This window comes from Monoraphidium neglectum (genome assembly GCF_000611645.1).
Source record: "Monoraphidium neglectum strain SAG 48.87 unplaced genomic scaffold scaffold01552, whole genome shotgun sequence".
Lineage (NCBI taxonomy): Eukaryota > Viridiplantae > Chlorophyta > Chlorophyceae > Sphaeropleales > Selenastraceae > Monoraphidium > Monoraphidium neglectum.
The window spans coordinates 1-13255 of NW_014012076.1; the positions used below are offsets into that span (position 1 = coordinate 1).

Genomic DNA, 13255 nt, shown 5'->3' on the forward strand with positions numbered 1-13255 from the left:
AGGGGAGCGGGCGCGTGGGAGGGAAGGGAGCGGCGTTCCAGGCTGCGTTTCAGGGGCACGGGCAGGCCGAACCAAGTGCACGGTGCAGGACAGGGCCTGCAATTTCCAGTGCGCTGTTTTTACCCAGGGGTGAGCGTGAGCGGGGCCTTGGTGCCAGTCCGGCAAGCAGGGCCGCCCCACCGGCCGCGCCGCGCGCCATGCGCCGTGCACGCAAGCCCCGGGCGTGGCTCACCGCCGAGCTTGGCGCCGATGGCGTTGGGCAGCGTCTGCAGGCCGTTGCGGAAGCTGCCCACGGTCTGGCCCTTGGGCTTGGGGGGCAGGCGCTCGTCGCGCGGCGGCGGGGGGTTGGCCCTGCGGTCCTGGAACAGCTTGATGGCGCCGCCCACCAGGCTGCCGCCCTGCTTCTCGAGGATCCAGATCTGACGCCGGAGCAGCGAGCGACGAGTGCACACGTCAGGGGCCAATTAATGGGCCGAAGAACCGCATTTGTTGGCGTCAGGTGCCCCCTTGCTGGACGCCGCGTGATGGGCTCGCGGCGCATCAAGCTGTGCACTGTGCGAGTAAGCCAACCCCTCCGCGCTGCGCAGCAATGCGCAGCGCCGCAGCCGCCCCGCAGCGCGCCACCGCCGCCCGCCCTCCTGGCGTCTGCAACTGCGCCGCCTTCGCCCGACGGCGCTGGCGGCGCAGGTGGCATGCCCGTACGCGGTGCCCCGGCCGCCGTGGCCGCCGCGTGGGGGCGCTCACCCTCTGGAACGCGGCCTTCATGGAGAGCTTGGAGGGGTCCCCCGCGTACACGCCGCTGCAGAAGGGCTCGATCAGGCGCTCAAACACCTCGGCGCCCAGGTTGCGGCGGATGAACTGCTCCACGCTCTCCTCGGACTCTGGCCAGACCAAGTGAAGTGGGGGGTTGCGCAGGGTGGGGCACGGCGGGGTGGGGAAAAAAAGGTAGGGCGGCTGTGACGCAGCCAGCAGCAAGAGGCGCGCAGGCAGGCCCAGCCGTGCGGATGGCAGCAAGCACACGGCGCTCACGGGCGGCCTCCCCTACCCTAGGCCGCGAGCCTTGTTGGTGCCGCTCACCGGGCATAGTGCCGTTGGCGATGCCGATGGCGCCGAGTCCTGCGCGGATCTTGCCCCAGATGCTCATGAGGTCAAAGGTAAAGGCGTCCAGGCCGCTGGGCACGGGCCGCAGCTTGTTCTGCCAGAACACAAAGCGCGGCGCCGTGGGGTCACCAAACACGAGCTGGTCGGCCACGCCGGCCTCGACCTTGGGGGGATGGAGAGGGGCGTTGGTGAGCCGTGCGGCAGGCAGACGCGGGGTGCGCGCATGACCAACATAGCAACAAAGGGCGCTCACATCCAGAACATGCCGTTGCCATGCACCCCTAGGGCCGCGCATGGCCTCGGTTACCTTTCGACGCCAACCGCCCGCAACCGAGCCAATATGTGAGACGCCTTGCCCGGGTGCGCACAGGTGACGGCACACACGGCAGGGCCTGCCTTTGCCAACACTCACCGCGGCCAGGAGCATCGAGTCGTTGGGCTGGAAGCTGTTGGGCCCTTCCTCCCAGACGTACCCGTCGCTTGCCAGCGAAGTGATGTTGCCGCCGACGCGATCCCTCGACTCGGTCACCAGGAAGCTCTTGACGTTGTCAGCGTGCTTAGTTGCCAGTGCCTGTGCTGTGACGAGGCCAGAGATGCCCGCGCCCACGACGACCGTGTCGTAGACGTCTGGTTCGGGGCCCCCGTTGCCAGAGGCCGCGCGAACGCTGGTACGCGCGCGAACACCAGCTATTCTAGAGACCAATTGAGCCTGCTGCTTGAGGGCCACGCCAAGGGGCTGCCGCTGCTGGGCCTGGGCAGCTGCAGCAGCACCAGTGACCCTGCTGCAGCCTGTCCGCAAGCTGCTGCGGGGCCCCATGCGTGCACCTGAAGCACGCCTTGATGGCGCCATCACGCCAGTCTGGGCGTGGGACGAAAGCATGGCTGCTGTACGCCGAGAGAAGCAGTGAGATCAAGCCGAGCTTGTGATAAACGCGTCTAAAGTGGTTCACTGGGGCATCCAACGGTTTTATAGACACGGCTTTTATTGGACCTCAAAGGATCTCTCCTACATCGCCGGCCTTCATCACCTCTGGTTGGCCAGTGACTATAGTGCGAGCGGCACCGTCGTCAGCACACGCACGAGTGCGACGACAGTCGGGGTGTACCGTACGTGCAGTGAGGAAAAATCGGAGGAGTTCTTAGTTCCATTACATGAGACTGCTCTTGTCAGATCGATTGATCAACACGCTGGGTTTGAACTGGCCTCCTGAACAGCTCCTTACAGACCCCAGAAGTTGAGTGCCGATAATTGTAAGACCGCAATCGTAATTACAGCTGGTAACAACACAACAGCAGATTCACTGCCGGCAAAGCTGCTTGTGGGTGTACAGCATAGCTGCTGCAAGAGGGCGACGCCTGAACGCAAGCACAAGTCCAGCGGCCGGTTTCTCGTGCCAAAACGCCAGCGCACCCCCGAAATCCTAGGTGTGGCGCTGCCGCAGGCACAGCGGGCGCCATGCAGCTGAGCGCGGGGTCGTCCGACCTCGCGGTGGCGGGCGAGGACCTGATCGGCCTGCTGGAGCGCAGCGGCACCACACTCGCTCAAGTGGCGCGGCGCTTGGAGGAGGAGTTTGCCGACCGCTTCTCAGATGTTGGGGTGAGCAGTCCGGCGGGGCGCATTGGCTGGCGCCGGCGCGGCACGGGGCACAACGCTGTGGCGACCAACAGCCGCATGGTTGCGCCGCCCGTACCTCGCAGAGGGGAGGCACCGGCGCTGACGTATCAACATCGCCTGCGCTGCGGGCTTGCTCCCTCTCAGGTCAATCCCCTGGCGATAATAAAGCGCATCCGGCGGCTGGAGAGGTGCGCATCTCGCGGGCCGCGCCCACGGCGGAGCGGCAGCCAGCAGCGACCCGACGAGTCCAGCCTTGCAGCTGTTGTGGCTCTGCGTTGGCGCAGCTCGGCGCTGGCGCGAGCTGCCTCATGGCAGCAAGCGTATGAGGCAGAGTTCTCAATCCAAATGCCACACATTCACACCACAGGGACCTGCCTGAGCTGAAGGAGCAGTGCCAAGCCCTCATTACAACCAAGCAGGTGGAGGGCTGGGCGCTGCTGCGCGCATGCGCCCCGCTGTCAGGACCTTTGGGACGATCCACCATGGCATGCCTGACTCAGCGCTTCAAGGGTTGATCTTCCCAGGCCGATCAACTGCCCAAGCCCGAGCTTCCGACCTGCGCCTGCGCGCTCTCTGCGAGGGAACAAGCTCCTTGGTGATCCATTGCAACCCCCACCGGGAACGACCGTCCACAGGAGCTGACCGACTCGGCGCGGCAGCTTCTGCACAGCAATCGAGACCAGCTGCAGGCGCTCAACGCGCGCAGCGGCGCGCCTCAGCACGACGACGCGGCGGTGGTGGGCGCGTTTGACTCGGCCATTGGCGAGTGGGACTCCCAGATGCGGCGAGCACGGGAGAATGCCGGCGGTGAGATGTCACTGGGCACTGCTTTGGCGCACGCTTGCTGCAGTGGGTACCGCAGCGCGGGTTGCTTGTGCGCACGCCCTTGCCAGGGTGTGCACTCCTGGAGCTACTGGCAACTTCAAGGGCGGATGGCCAGACCTTGGGTTTGCATTCAAGGGCATGCATACATGGGGTTGAGGTCACTAGCATGCGCATGGGCAGGCATGCACGCGCGCGCACGCGCGCACACACACACACACACACACACATACACGGCAAATGTTCCATATATGTGGGAGTGCGCGCGGGGCAGCGCGCGCGTGTGGAAGTGAAAAAATAAGAGGGGGGGGAGAAAAATGCGCGGGCGCCGGTGGCGGCGCCCGCAGGGCGCAGAGACACGCACACACAGACACACGCACACACAGACGTGCATGTGTGTGCACACACGCTCGCGCGCGCACGCTCACACACACACGCACACACACACACACACACACACATTGACGGTTTTGCTTATGTGTGCATGCCTGCTGTGCTCGTCTCGCAGGTGGGGGCCTGGCGTACACCACGCAGGCGCTCAACCTCGCCCTGGCGAGGTCAAACCTGCAGTGACTGCAGTCCTTTCTTCCGCTGGACCAAGCAGTCATTCTGGAGCCTTGATCACCACGTCTTTGCATTTAATATGCGTCAATCTTTAGCGTGTGTCGGCATGGCTTTTGAAGCTTTGCGCCGTGATGGTGTCATTGCGGCACACACACGAGCAGGAGCCCGCTCTTCAACGCCGAGCGTGGCTCAAACAGCATCAAGGCACATCAGACCACTTGATTGCTGCGCACCCACAATTTCACAATTTACAGCTGATGGGTTTCAAGTGAAGCACGGGGATACAGACAGCAGCAGGACCTCACAACCGTCCCAGGCAAATTAAAGGGCGAGAGGGCAGGGTGCGCTCGGTCAAAGGCGTCACGCCGCCGGGCCTGCGCAAGCTAGCAGCCGGACCCGGTGGGTGCATATCAATCAGCAGTTTTGCAGCACAGTGAGTTTGCTTCGCAGTGCTCGACGGTCACGGGGCAAGCGGTACAGCAACCGGCTGCTCAAGTTGGGCGCACGCTTCCATGGTTGAGTGCAAGCGAATGCCATGCACAGGGTCAGTGGCAGCAGTGCAACAGCAGCGCAAGTGGGCACTCCACCATCAGTGCACGCCTGCCCCAGCACATGTGCGCGTGTGGGTAATTGGCTATGGGCTCGACGCCAAAATTCGCTTCGCCTTTGCCGCTAGCAGCGCAGGGGCAAGGAAAGTGGGCCCACGACTGTATCTATTGGACATGCAGCAGCATTGGCGGCGGGTCGGACAGGGTTTATGATATGCTAGTAATCAAAGCAGCACCGCCGCCCCAACAGCCGCCGCGGCCGCCACCACCGCCGCCGCCGCTGCGCCGCGGCGGGCGCCCGCTGCGTTGGTGGTGCTGAAGTCCCCGGTCTGCACCGACGCGAACACCTTGGGGTCGACGCTGACTGTGTCCAGCGACGCGCACGACACCTTGCTGCTGGCGCGCGCGCACGCCTTGGCGCCGTCGGCCACCTCCGTGCTGTTGGCGCCCAGCACCCACGCTGTCTGGCCGGCGCCGGTGGCGACACACGCGCGCACGAGGTCGTTCCAGCGGCAGAGGGGCGCGCTGGCCTTGCAGGTCCCGGGGGAGGAGAAGGCGGTGCAGCTCTTGGCCATGGCGCGCAGGGCCACCACGCCCGGGCAGTCGCCCCAGACTGCAAATAGACGGGGACGAAGGTGGGGGGACGGCGTTGATATGATGCATGGTTTGTTCATGGCTGAGATCCGCGTCGCCCCCTGCCATCATCACCAAATTATCGGCCCCAGCAACAGCCACCAAACCTTCGGGCAGCAAGCCCAGCACATGAGCATCGCACCTCTTTTGGGCGCCAACCCCACCGGCGCTCGCTGTCTGCCCTCCTCACCAACGTGTCCCCCACCACCGCGGCCACCCACCTGCGGGGTCCTGCGACGCGATCTGCTTCATGATCTTCGCGGTGCCCTCCTTGTCCTTTTTCTTCTCAAGCGCAAACATCTGCTTGGGCATGCACGCACGCGGCGCGAGCGCCGGCGCCGACCCCCCGGCACCCTTGACCTCCGACAGGTGGCGCAGCTGCCCGTGGCTGCCGCCCTGGGCGGCCGCGACCTGCAGCTCATCGTACCACACGCAGCTGGGCCCCATGCGGCCGCACTCCTTCTCGTTGAAGGCGGAGCCGCAGCGGACGTAGGACTCCATGAGGGAGCCGGGGCAGCCGGACTTGAACACGTCGCGCTGGGCCAGCAGCGACGCGTCGACATTGCAAGACGGCGTCTGGGGGACGAGCGCGTGCGCGCGGGCAGATGTGTCGGGTATTGTACGGTACTGTATAGGTCAAAATTTGGTGTGCCACCTTCGTGCAACTTTTCACGGACGGGGCACGATTGAAGCTGGAACAAGGGACAGGCGCCTCAATCACTGCGCAGACTCACCAACTGCAGCGGAGCACAAGCCTAAAACAACGCGGTCATCCATCAACTGCGCGGTCATCCATTCACTGGACCATCTGCAAAAATCTCAATGCCATGATGCAATGGTGATATGGCGGCTGCAGCCATCACCGGCACCCTTGCCAACCCCAGACCGTCGCACCAGGGTGTTGTCCCAGGTGCAGGCGTCGGCCGCGACGCAGTCCGCCGAGGTCTCAAAGATGTGGCAGGCCGCCTCCATCGCAGACCCCTGCAGCACCTGGACGGCTAGAGGGTTGTCCGCGGGGCTGCTGGCCAGGGTCGGCAGGCGCGAGATCACGAATGACGGCGACGCGTCGCACACCACATCGTTGCGCCAGATGCACTTGCTGACAGTGGCGGCCCACGCGGCGGGCGCCAGGCAAGCCAGCAGAAAGAGGGCAAGCGGCTTAGTGGACGCCATGGCGTCTGGGGCCTGTCTTCGGTCCTGGAGTCGCATCAAGGTTTGGGGGTGGTGCGGGGTGCGAGCAGCCACGCTCGGTTGACAAATGGGCAGCTCAGGTGTGTGGGCGCTGCCGCTACTGCTGTTGGGAGCCGGGGCAACCCAGCGACAGCGTCAATGGTTGTAAAGTAACCCTATTCTCTTGAGTACGCAGGCAAGATGCTGAAACAAACCGCCACCCCACACGGGCTTTAGCCAGGCAGACCGGTCCCTAATCGCATCGACTTCACAATGACCTCGATGCTGACCATAACACACATTCAGTGAGTAACACACACCCGATTCACCTCGTCTGGCCGACAACTACAGTAGCTGCTGCTAAGGTCCACTCGCACCGCGCCCCGATCGCTCAATCTCGCTGTCTAAACGCATCTATAATTGTATATGCTGTAATAAACGTGTACATGTGCCTCATTTGCAGCGTCCTGCTGCAGCAGCAGCAGCAGCAGCATCAGCAGCTGCTGTTGACCTTCCATCCAAGCTGGGGGGCGATGCATGGCGATCATCCGATACTCAGATGCTTGCGGGCTGCTGTTGCTGGGTCCACGCCAACCATTACTGATGTCAAATCCGTTTAGCCTAACACACGTAACTCACTGCAACCAACTAGCCCCACCGATACGGAAACTGACACATTTTCACAACCACATTCGGGCAGGCTATTGGGGCAGTGGCTGGGAAAGGGCATTCCACCCAACATCACCACGTCACACATTGCCCGCTGCCCACAGCCGTCATCACCCATCACCATCCACCACTACCACTACCTTGCCCACAGTCCCGCCGCCCTGCAGCGCCTCCAGCGCTGCTGGCAGCCGCTCCCACGGCTCCACCAGCCCCACATGGGGCGGCGGCAGGTGCAGCGCCTGCACCTGGTCAAACAGGTCCGCCATGAGATCCGCCCTCTGGTATAGCCAGATGAGGTTGAACCCCAGGGCACCCTTGTTCTCGCCTGGCATGGTTAGCACGTCCAGCCGCGGCCGCGTGGCCCAGCTGAGCAGAAGCCGCAGTGCAGCGAGCAGGTTTGGGGGCCACAGGAGCCGCCAGTCGCGCGCAAGGCTGATGCCGGGGGGCGGGGTCAGGGTGCCGGCGCCAAAGACGACGTATCTGCAGTGTGCAACATTGTGGCAAGGGGTGGCAGTGCCTGCATGGGAGGTGTGTGGGGTGTGTGGGTGGCTGTGGAGAACTCTGCAGCGGGGGGCCAGTAGTGACCTGGGGAAGGAAGAAGAGCCTTCGCGTAACCCACACAATCGAACGAACGCCGCAGGCAGCACACCACAGCCTTACAAGCGGACGGGTCCCTTGCCAGCGGTCCCTGTGCAGACCCGCCGCTATTGATAGCTGCCAACAGCGCAGCAACCCCAAGTCTTGAGGGCACGGGCACCGCGGCCTGCCCCGGGCTGGCCCCTCACCTGCCGCATGGCGCGAGGGCGTCGTACCCTGGCTGCAGGTACTCCCCCGCCGCACTGTCCAGGAACACGTCAAAGCCCTCCAGGTCACGCGCCCGCAGGTAGCCCTGCAGCTGCGCCCTCACGGCCGCATCGCCCCTGACCCTTGCGACGACCCCCACCCCGAGGGCTGCGGCCTCGTCGCCCCCGCTGCCGCCGCCGCTGCCGCCGCCGCTGCCGCTGCCGCTGCCGGTGATTTCAGGGCTCAATGTCACGCCGCCGCCGCCGCCGGGTTGATGGTGCAAAATCTGCCTCATGGTCTTGACCTTGCCGTCGCTCCCAACCAGCCCCAGCACGCGCGCCCCACACGCGCGGCAGATCGCCACGGCTTGCAGCCCCACGCCGCCCGCCGCGCTCTGCACCAGCACGGTGGCGCCGCCGGGGCGGCGCTTGCACGCGGCCTGGAGGTCGCCGAGCACGAGCAGCCCGTACGCTGCCGTCAGGGCCTGCACGGCAAACGCGGCACCCTGGGCGAAGCTCCAGCCGTCGGGGATTGGTCGAAGGTAGCCTGCTGCGAGCGCAACGTGCGACGCAAACGCGCCGAAACGGGTGACGCCCATAACGCGGTCCCCGGGCCGCAGCGAGATGCTTGGGGTTTGGCCGCCGCCGCTGCTGTCGTCGGGATTGTCTGGGTGCACATCTGTCACCACGCCCGCGAATTCCAGGCCGGGTGTGAAGGCGCCTTTGGGGGCCGCTTGGTAGAGCCCGAGGCAGCAGAATACGTCCGCAAAGTTCAAACCAATGGCCTTGACCTCGACTAGGGCCTCGCCAGGCTGCAGCTGGGGCATGGGGTCGTCTGGGGTAGGGTGGGTGCAAGGGTTCGCCGTGGTGATCAACACCTGGTGTGGTCAATGCTGGTCTGACGCGACAACATGTGTTGGCGCGACGGCCCAACCCTGACCGCCGCCATGCAGTCGTCGCCTTGTCGTGGACGCTGCATGCAAACCTTTCGCCTCACCCAACAGCTTCAGGTCTGCCAAGGCCCCTTGCTTTGTAATCTGCCATATCTGTCGTGTGGTGCGCTTGTTGGGTGCTGCTGCCATGGCAATGGTGCGCCGACGCGCGGGCAGATGAAAATTATTGCGCAAACGGTTCATGTTCATCAGTAATGCCATATCTACGTCTAAACAAGAAGCACAGATCACTCGGCACAGCACTCAGCATCGGCATATGATCAAAGCACGCGTTCGATCATGATGTATCATACGGCACGGTGATTGACATGATAGCCTGAATGACAAGTTACTACGATACATTGAATTGTAGAGCTGCAAGTAGATCACATTTGGTATCGTGACTGTACAGCACGGGGCACTTAGGCTACTGTTGCTGAAGGATGACACGCAAACCGTCGCGAGCCTTGCTGTTGGGGTGAGAGCAGTTCAGTACAGCTGATCGTGCCGGTCACGCGAACGCTGCAGCTGCGCCACGGCGGTCGCTTGGCGCTGCAGGACCCATGCTGTCAACAGATGGCAGTGATGCTACTCGTTCCCCCTCGCAGGGGATGCCTGCTAGCGTGTATTGCCTTGTCAACGGCGGCGTCGGGAACGGCAGATATCAGAGGCAAAGTTGCGACAACAGGTGGGAGCATGAGCGCCCCCAGACACAAGACCGCCGCTGCCACGTGAAGCAGCTGCTGCGCCAATCCAGCCTCAGACCCTCCCAACAGCGTTCTTCAAAGGTCCAGCTTGACGCGTACCTGCACTCATGATGCACGTCTATGCATTCACCACAGTGGACGGCCTGAACACAGAGCCATTACCTCCTGGATCTGTGATTGAGGTTATTGCAACCAGCAGCAGCGGCCAGGAGGTGGGCACCCAATCACAACATCGCTTGACAAGATGTGCGACCTGGGACCAGGACAGTCAACGGTCTCATCCAGCAGCTGCAGACGCGCCTGGTGCAGCACTAATCATTGTGCACAGGCTGCTGGTAGACAGGCTCCACTTGCATCGACCATCAACGATAACACCCAGTTACGCACACCTTTGCAATCAAACACACACACATGCACGTGCACATACACACATACTCACAAACAGTTCAACCAACACACACCTCAACGCCTGCTGCAGATCCGCACCTTTGCTGACAAGGACGGCCTCTTCTGGCTGCGTGAGGTGCCCCCTGGCACACACATTGTCAGCGCCTACAACATCAAGTTTGTGTTTCCAGAGGTCAGACGGCGTTGGGCGGGGGCCGCCGGCGGCGGAGGCATGATGGGACACGAATGTCTTGATGGGCACACACACGCACACACGTGCGCGCGCACACACACACACACACATACACATACAAACACACATACGAACACACAAGCACGCACGCGTGCATGCACGCGCGCACACACACACACACACACACACACACACACACAGCTCCCATGGACACATCTGCTCGCGCGCATGCACCGCTGCTCGTGCTCACCAGTGCGCCTTTGTGCATGTGCATTCGTGCACATGCGTAAGCACGGCACACATGGTACTTACATGGCACCGAAAAAGCTGGCAACAGCACCTGTGACGGCCGCTTGATGGCAGCTTGTCGAGGTGCAGGTCAGGGCAAGTAATCAAGCTGGGGTACTTGGCCCACGTCTCCCCCCCTACACTCCCCCCTACACTCGACCCTGCACGTGTGACCCCCGCAGATTCGTGTGGATGTGTCCCCGTCTGGAGTTGTGGAGCGAGCTTCTTTTGTTTTCAACGGAGCTCCGGTGTGGCCCCGCGCAGCCGTGCAGCCGCGCATGATTGGCGCTTGTGTCGCTGCTGGCTGTTTCGAGCCTGTATGCTGCTGCTGTTCCTCCGTAACACTACCGTGCTTGCGCCCAGCCCCCGCCCCTAAAATCGCGCCCGCCTCCCCTGCCTCGCCACGCCCGCGCTTTGCCCACCCGGCTAGCTGCCGGTCGGCCCGCCGTTGGTGATCCGTCCCGCGGGCATGGCGCAGTACTACGAGCCGCGCAAGCCCCTGGACATTCGGGGCATCGTCATGAGCCCCTACGGCCTCATGATCGGGTTCTCCGTGTTCATCATGGTCGTCATGCCCATGATGAAGGTGGGGGCGGGCCGGGCGGATGTGTCGCCGCATGCGCGTGTGCGGGGAGCTGAGCTGCGTCTGGCAGTGGTGCCCTGTGGTTCTTGCGGAACTTGAGTGGGCAGGGGCTGCGCGCTCAGAACGTGAACGGGTGAGGGGGGTCGGGCGCAGCACGCCACATCACAGCTGGCGATCCCCGTCATGATTACAGGCCACACACACAACACACACACCACGCACACACACATGAAGTCGAAACACCCCTTAATACTCGACGCCCCTCAACCCTTCCTCCCACAACGTCCGCCGACTGGCTAACCAACCTTCCGCCACCCCACCACCGCCGCCAGATGGACCCCGAGGAGTACCGCGAGGCAATGTCAAGCATAAGCGGCGGGGGCGCGGGCGCCTCGGGCGGCCAGGCGGGCGGCGGCGCCGCCATCGCGGCGCCGCAAGGCCTGGGCGCCGTCACGCAGCGGCGGGCGGCGGCCGGGCGCGGCCGGTGACGAGCTCGGGGCCCTGGAGGCGGTCTGCGCATGGGTCCACGGCGCCGAGCTGGTTGCTGTATACGAGCGGCAAGCTGAAACCTGTGCTTGCCAGACTTTCTAGGCTCTGGTCCGGCCTTGTTACTGTGTGCTGATTGCAGCCTTTACTCTGCTGTTGATCAGTGGTGAAACTTCCATCCCCAGCACAGCGCGGCACGCAGCAGCCCCCCTCCTGGCTTACAAAGTTTTGCCACAAGCCAAATGACCAGTGCGCAGGTTTGCCGGCCACCAGCATGTACGGTGCGAAGTTGCAGCCATGGGTCAATTGCCGCTTGGGTTTGCTTGTCATGCAGGCGCGGACCTGCGTCGGGTGGAGCGCCGCCCCGCTGCGCACCAAAACTACGTATGTGTAGGCAGTAGTGATGATGTCTGTGTGTCAGTGCTGCGAACCGCATGTCACGCAAACTGGTCAAGAGTCATGTGGCAAAGAACCACGGTGAGTCAGACCAAGTGGGAAAATCGTGTGCGACTCGGTCAGGCTTGGAAATCAAGAAAGTGGTGCGCGGAAAAGTTATGCCGTAATGAAGTTGGTCAAACTGTGAAAATATTGAGGCGGAATGGTCAATGGCAGAGTGTGTTGAGCTGGGCGTTGCACGGTCAAAACGTAAGAGAAGCAAGCGCCGCGTTGTCACTGCGGTCTGCCGGTCTTCCCCCCATCAGAGGCAGCCCTTACAATCAGGGGGCCGCCGATACGGCTGTGGCTGTGGGCGCGGGCGGGGGCGGCGCTGGCGGCAGCGATATTTTCTCAAGGTGTGTGGCCAGCAGCTCCATCTTGTTGAGCAGGGCGGGGTCCGACAGCCTGGTGACCGCGTGACGGCGGGCACAGGTGGGGGCCAGGCAAAGGGGAAAGGTTGGGTGTTGGGTGCGAGACAGCAGCGGAATGCAAGAATGCGGGCTGCCACACGCTGCACATGCTGCTTGGGCCTTGATGCTGCCCCCTTCCAGGTAAAAGAGCGTCTATTCTGAGCACAATCTGCACCAGGCGGCATGGGACCATCAGCGCATGTCTAGGCCCCAGTCACGCACCGCACCCCACCCCACCCCCACCCAGCCCCACCCAGCCCCCAGCCCACCTGGACACGAGGTTGGCCAGCCGCTCCCCCAGCATCAGGCCGGCCTGGCCGCCGGCCGCCGGCTGGCCGCTCGTCCCTGAGTGCCGCGAGGGGGAGCAACGAAGAGGTGTGGGGGGTGCATACCGCAGCTCGGCGGCCGCGACGTGCGTCCATGTATGTGCCCGTCATTATTGTTTGTCGATATCCACATGACTGTCACCCCATTGTGGAATAGATGGGCATGCACAAATGTGTTTCTGTGTGCACGCGCATCCACACGCCGACGCACACGTATGCTCACAAACACGGACCACTCACATACGCGGACCAAAACCTACCTGTCCCCTGCGTCTGCTGCGCCTGCGCATACAGCAGGCCCTTGATGACGTCATACTCCTGCTTGAGCCGCACCAGGCCCCCCTGCAGCTCAGAGCTCCTGGCCCTCTCCTTGTCACAGACCGTCCTGGGGAAGAGGGGAAAACAAGAACGGGGGGGACCAAGGAGCAACAGCTCAGCAGAAAACGAGGGGCAAACCTATGGGAACGCTGTCTTTGGGGAGCGGGGCGACACGGTGGTGGCACCTCGAATGCATGGCAGCACATCGTCGTCAATGTGTAAGAACTCTACAACACAACCACTCAATCACCAACTCACAAACCGATGGCGGCCACACACCAGATCC

The 13255-nt window shown here is 63.2% G+C and overlaps 5 protein-coding genes across 5 annotated transcripts; 2 read left to right on the forward strand and 3 right to left on the reverse strand.

The window, feature by feature from the left end:
- Window positions 1-119: 119 nt before the first annotated feature.
- On the reverse strand, window positions 120-1918 carry MNEG_8268 (protoporphyrinogen oxidase; the record flags this gene model as incomplete). The annotated part of the gene is made up of 4 exons (XM_014043255.1): window positions 120-419; window positions 745-881; window positions 1078-1264; window positions 1514-1918. The coding sequence occupies 4 exons, from the start codon at window positions 1916-1918 to the stop codon at window positions 120-122; spliced, it is 1029 nt and encodes a 342-aa protein (XP_013898709.1).
- Window positions 1919-2557: 639 nt separating this feature from the next.
- Window positions 2558-4111, forward strand: MNEG_8269 (hypothetical protein; the record flags this gene model as incomplete). Its single annotated transcript, XM_014043256.1, has 5 exons — window positions 2558-2698; window positions 2861-2904; window positions 3084-3135; window positions 3352-3523; window positions 4047-4111. The coding sequence occupies 5 exons, from the start codon at window positions 2558-2560 to the stop codon at window positions 4109-4111; spliced, it is 474 nt and encodes a 157-aa protein (XP_013898710.1).
- Window positions 4112-4874: 763 nt separating this feature from the next.
- Window positions 4875-6456, reverse strand: MNEG_8270 (hypothetical protein; the record flags this gene model as incomplete). Its single annotated transcript, XM_014043257.1, has 3 exons — window positions 4875-5263; window positions 5505-5859; window positions 6178-6456. The coding sequence occupies 3 exons, from the start codon at window positions 6454-6456 to the stop codon at window positions 4875-4877; spliced, it is 1023 nt and encodes a 340-aa protein (XP_013898711.1).
- Window positions 6457-7232: 776 nt separating this feature from the next.
- MNEG_8271 (alcohol dehydrogenase) lies at window positions 7233-8731 on the reverse strand (the record flags this gene model as incomplete). The annotated part of the gene is made up of 2 exons (XM_014043258.1): window positions 7233-7602; window positions 7935-8731. 2 exons carry the CDS (start codon window positions 8729-8731, stop codon window positions 7233-7235), a joined length of 1167 nt encoding a protein of 388 aa, XP_013898712.1.
- A 919-nt stretch (window positions 8732-9650) lies between these two features.
- MNEG_8272 (hypothetical protein) lies at window positions 9651-11482 on the forward strand (the record flags this gene model as incomplete). Its single annotated transcript, XM_014043259.1, has 4 exons — window positions 9651-9755; window positions 10022-10123; window positions 10890-10997; window positions 11327-11482. 4 exons carry the CDS (start codon window positions 9651-9653, stop codon window positions 11480-11482), a joined length of 471 nt encoding a protein of 156 aa, XP_013898713.1.
- Window positions 11483-13255: the final 1773 nt, after the last annotated feature.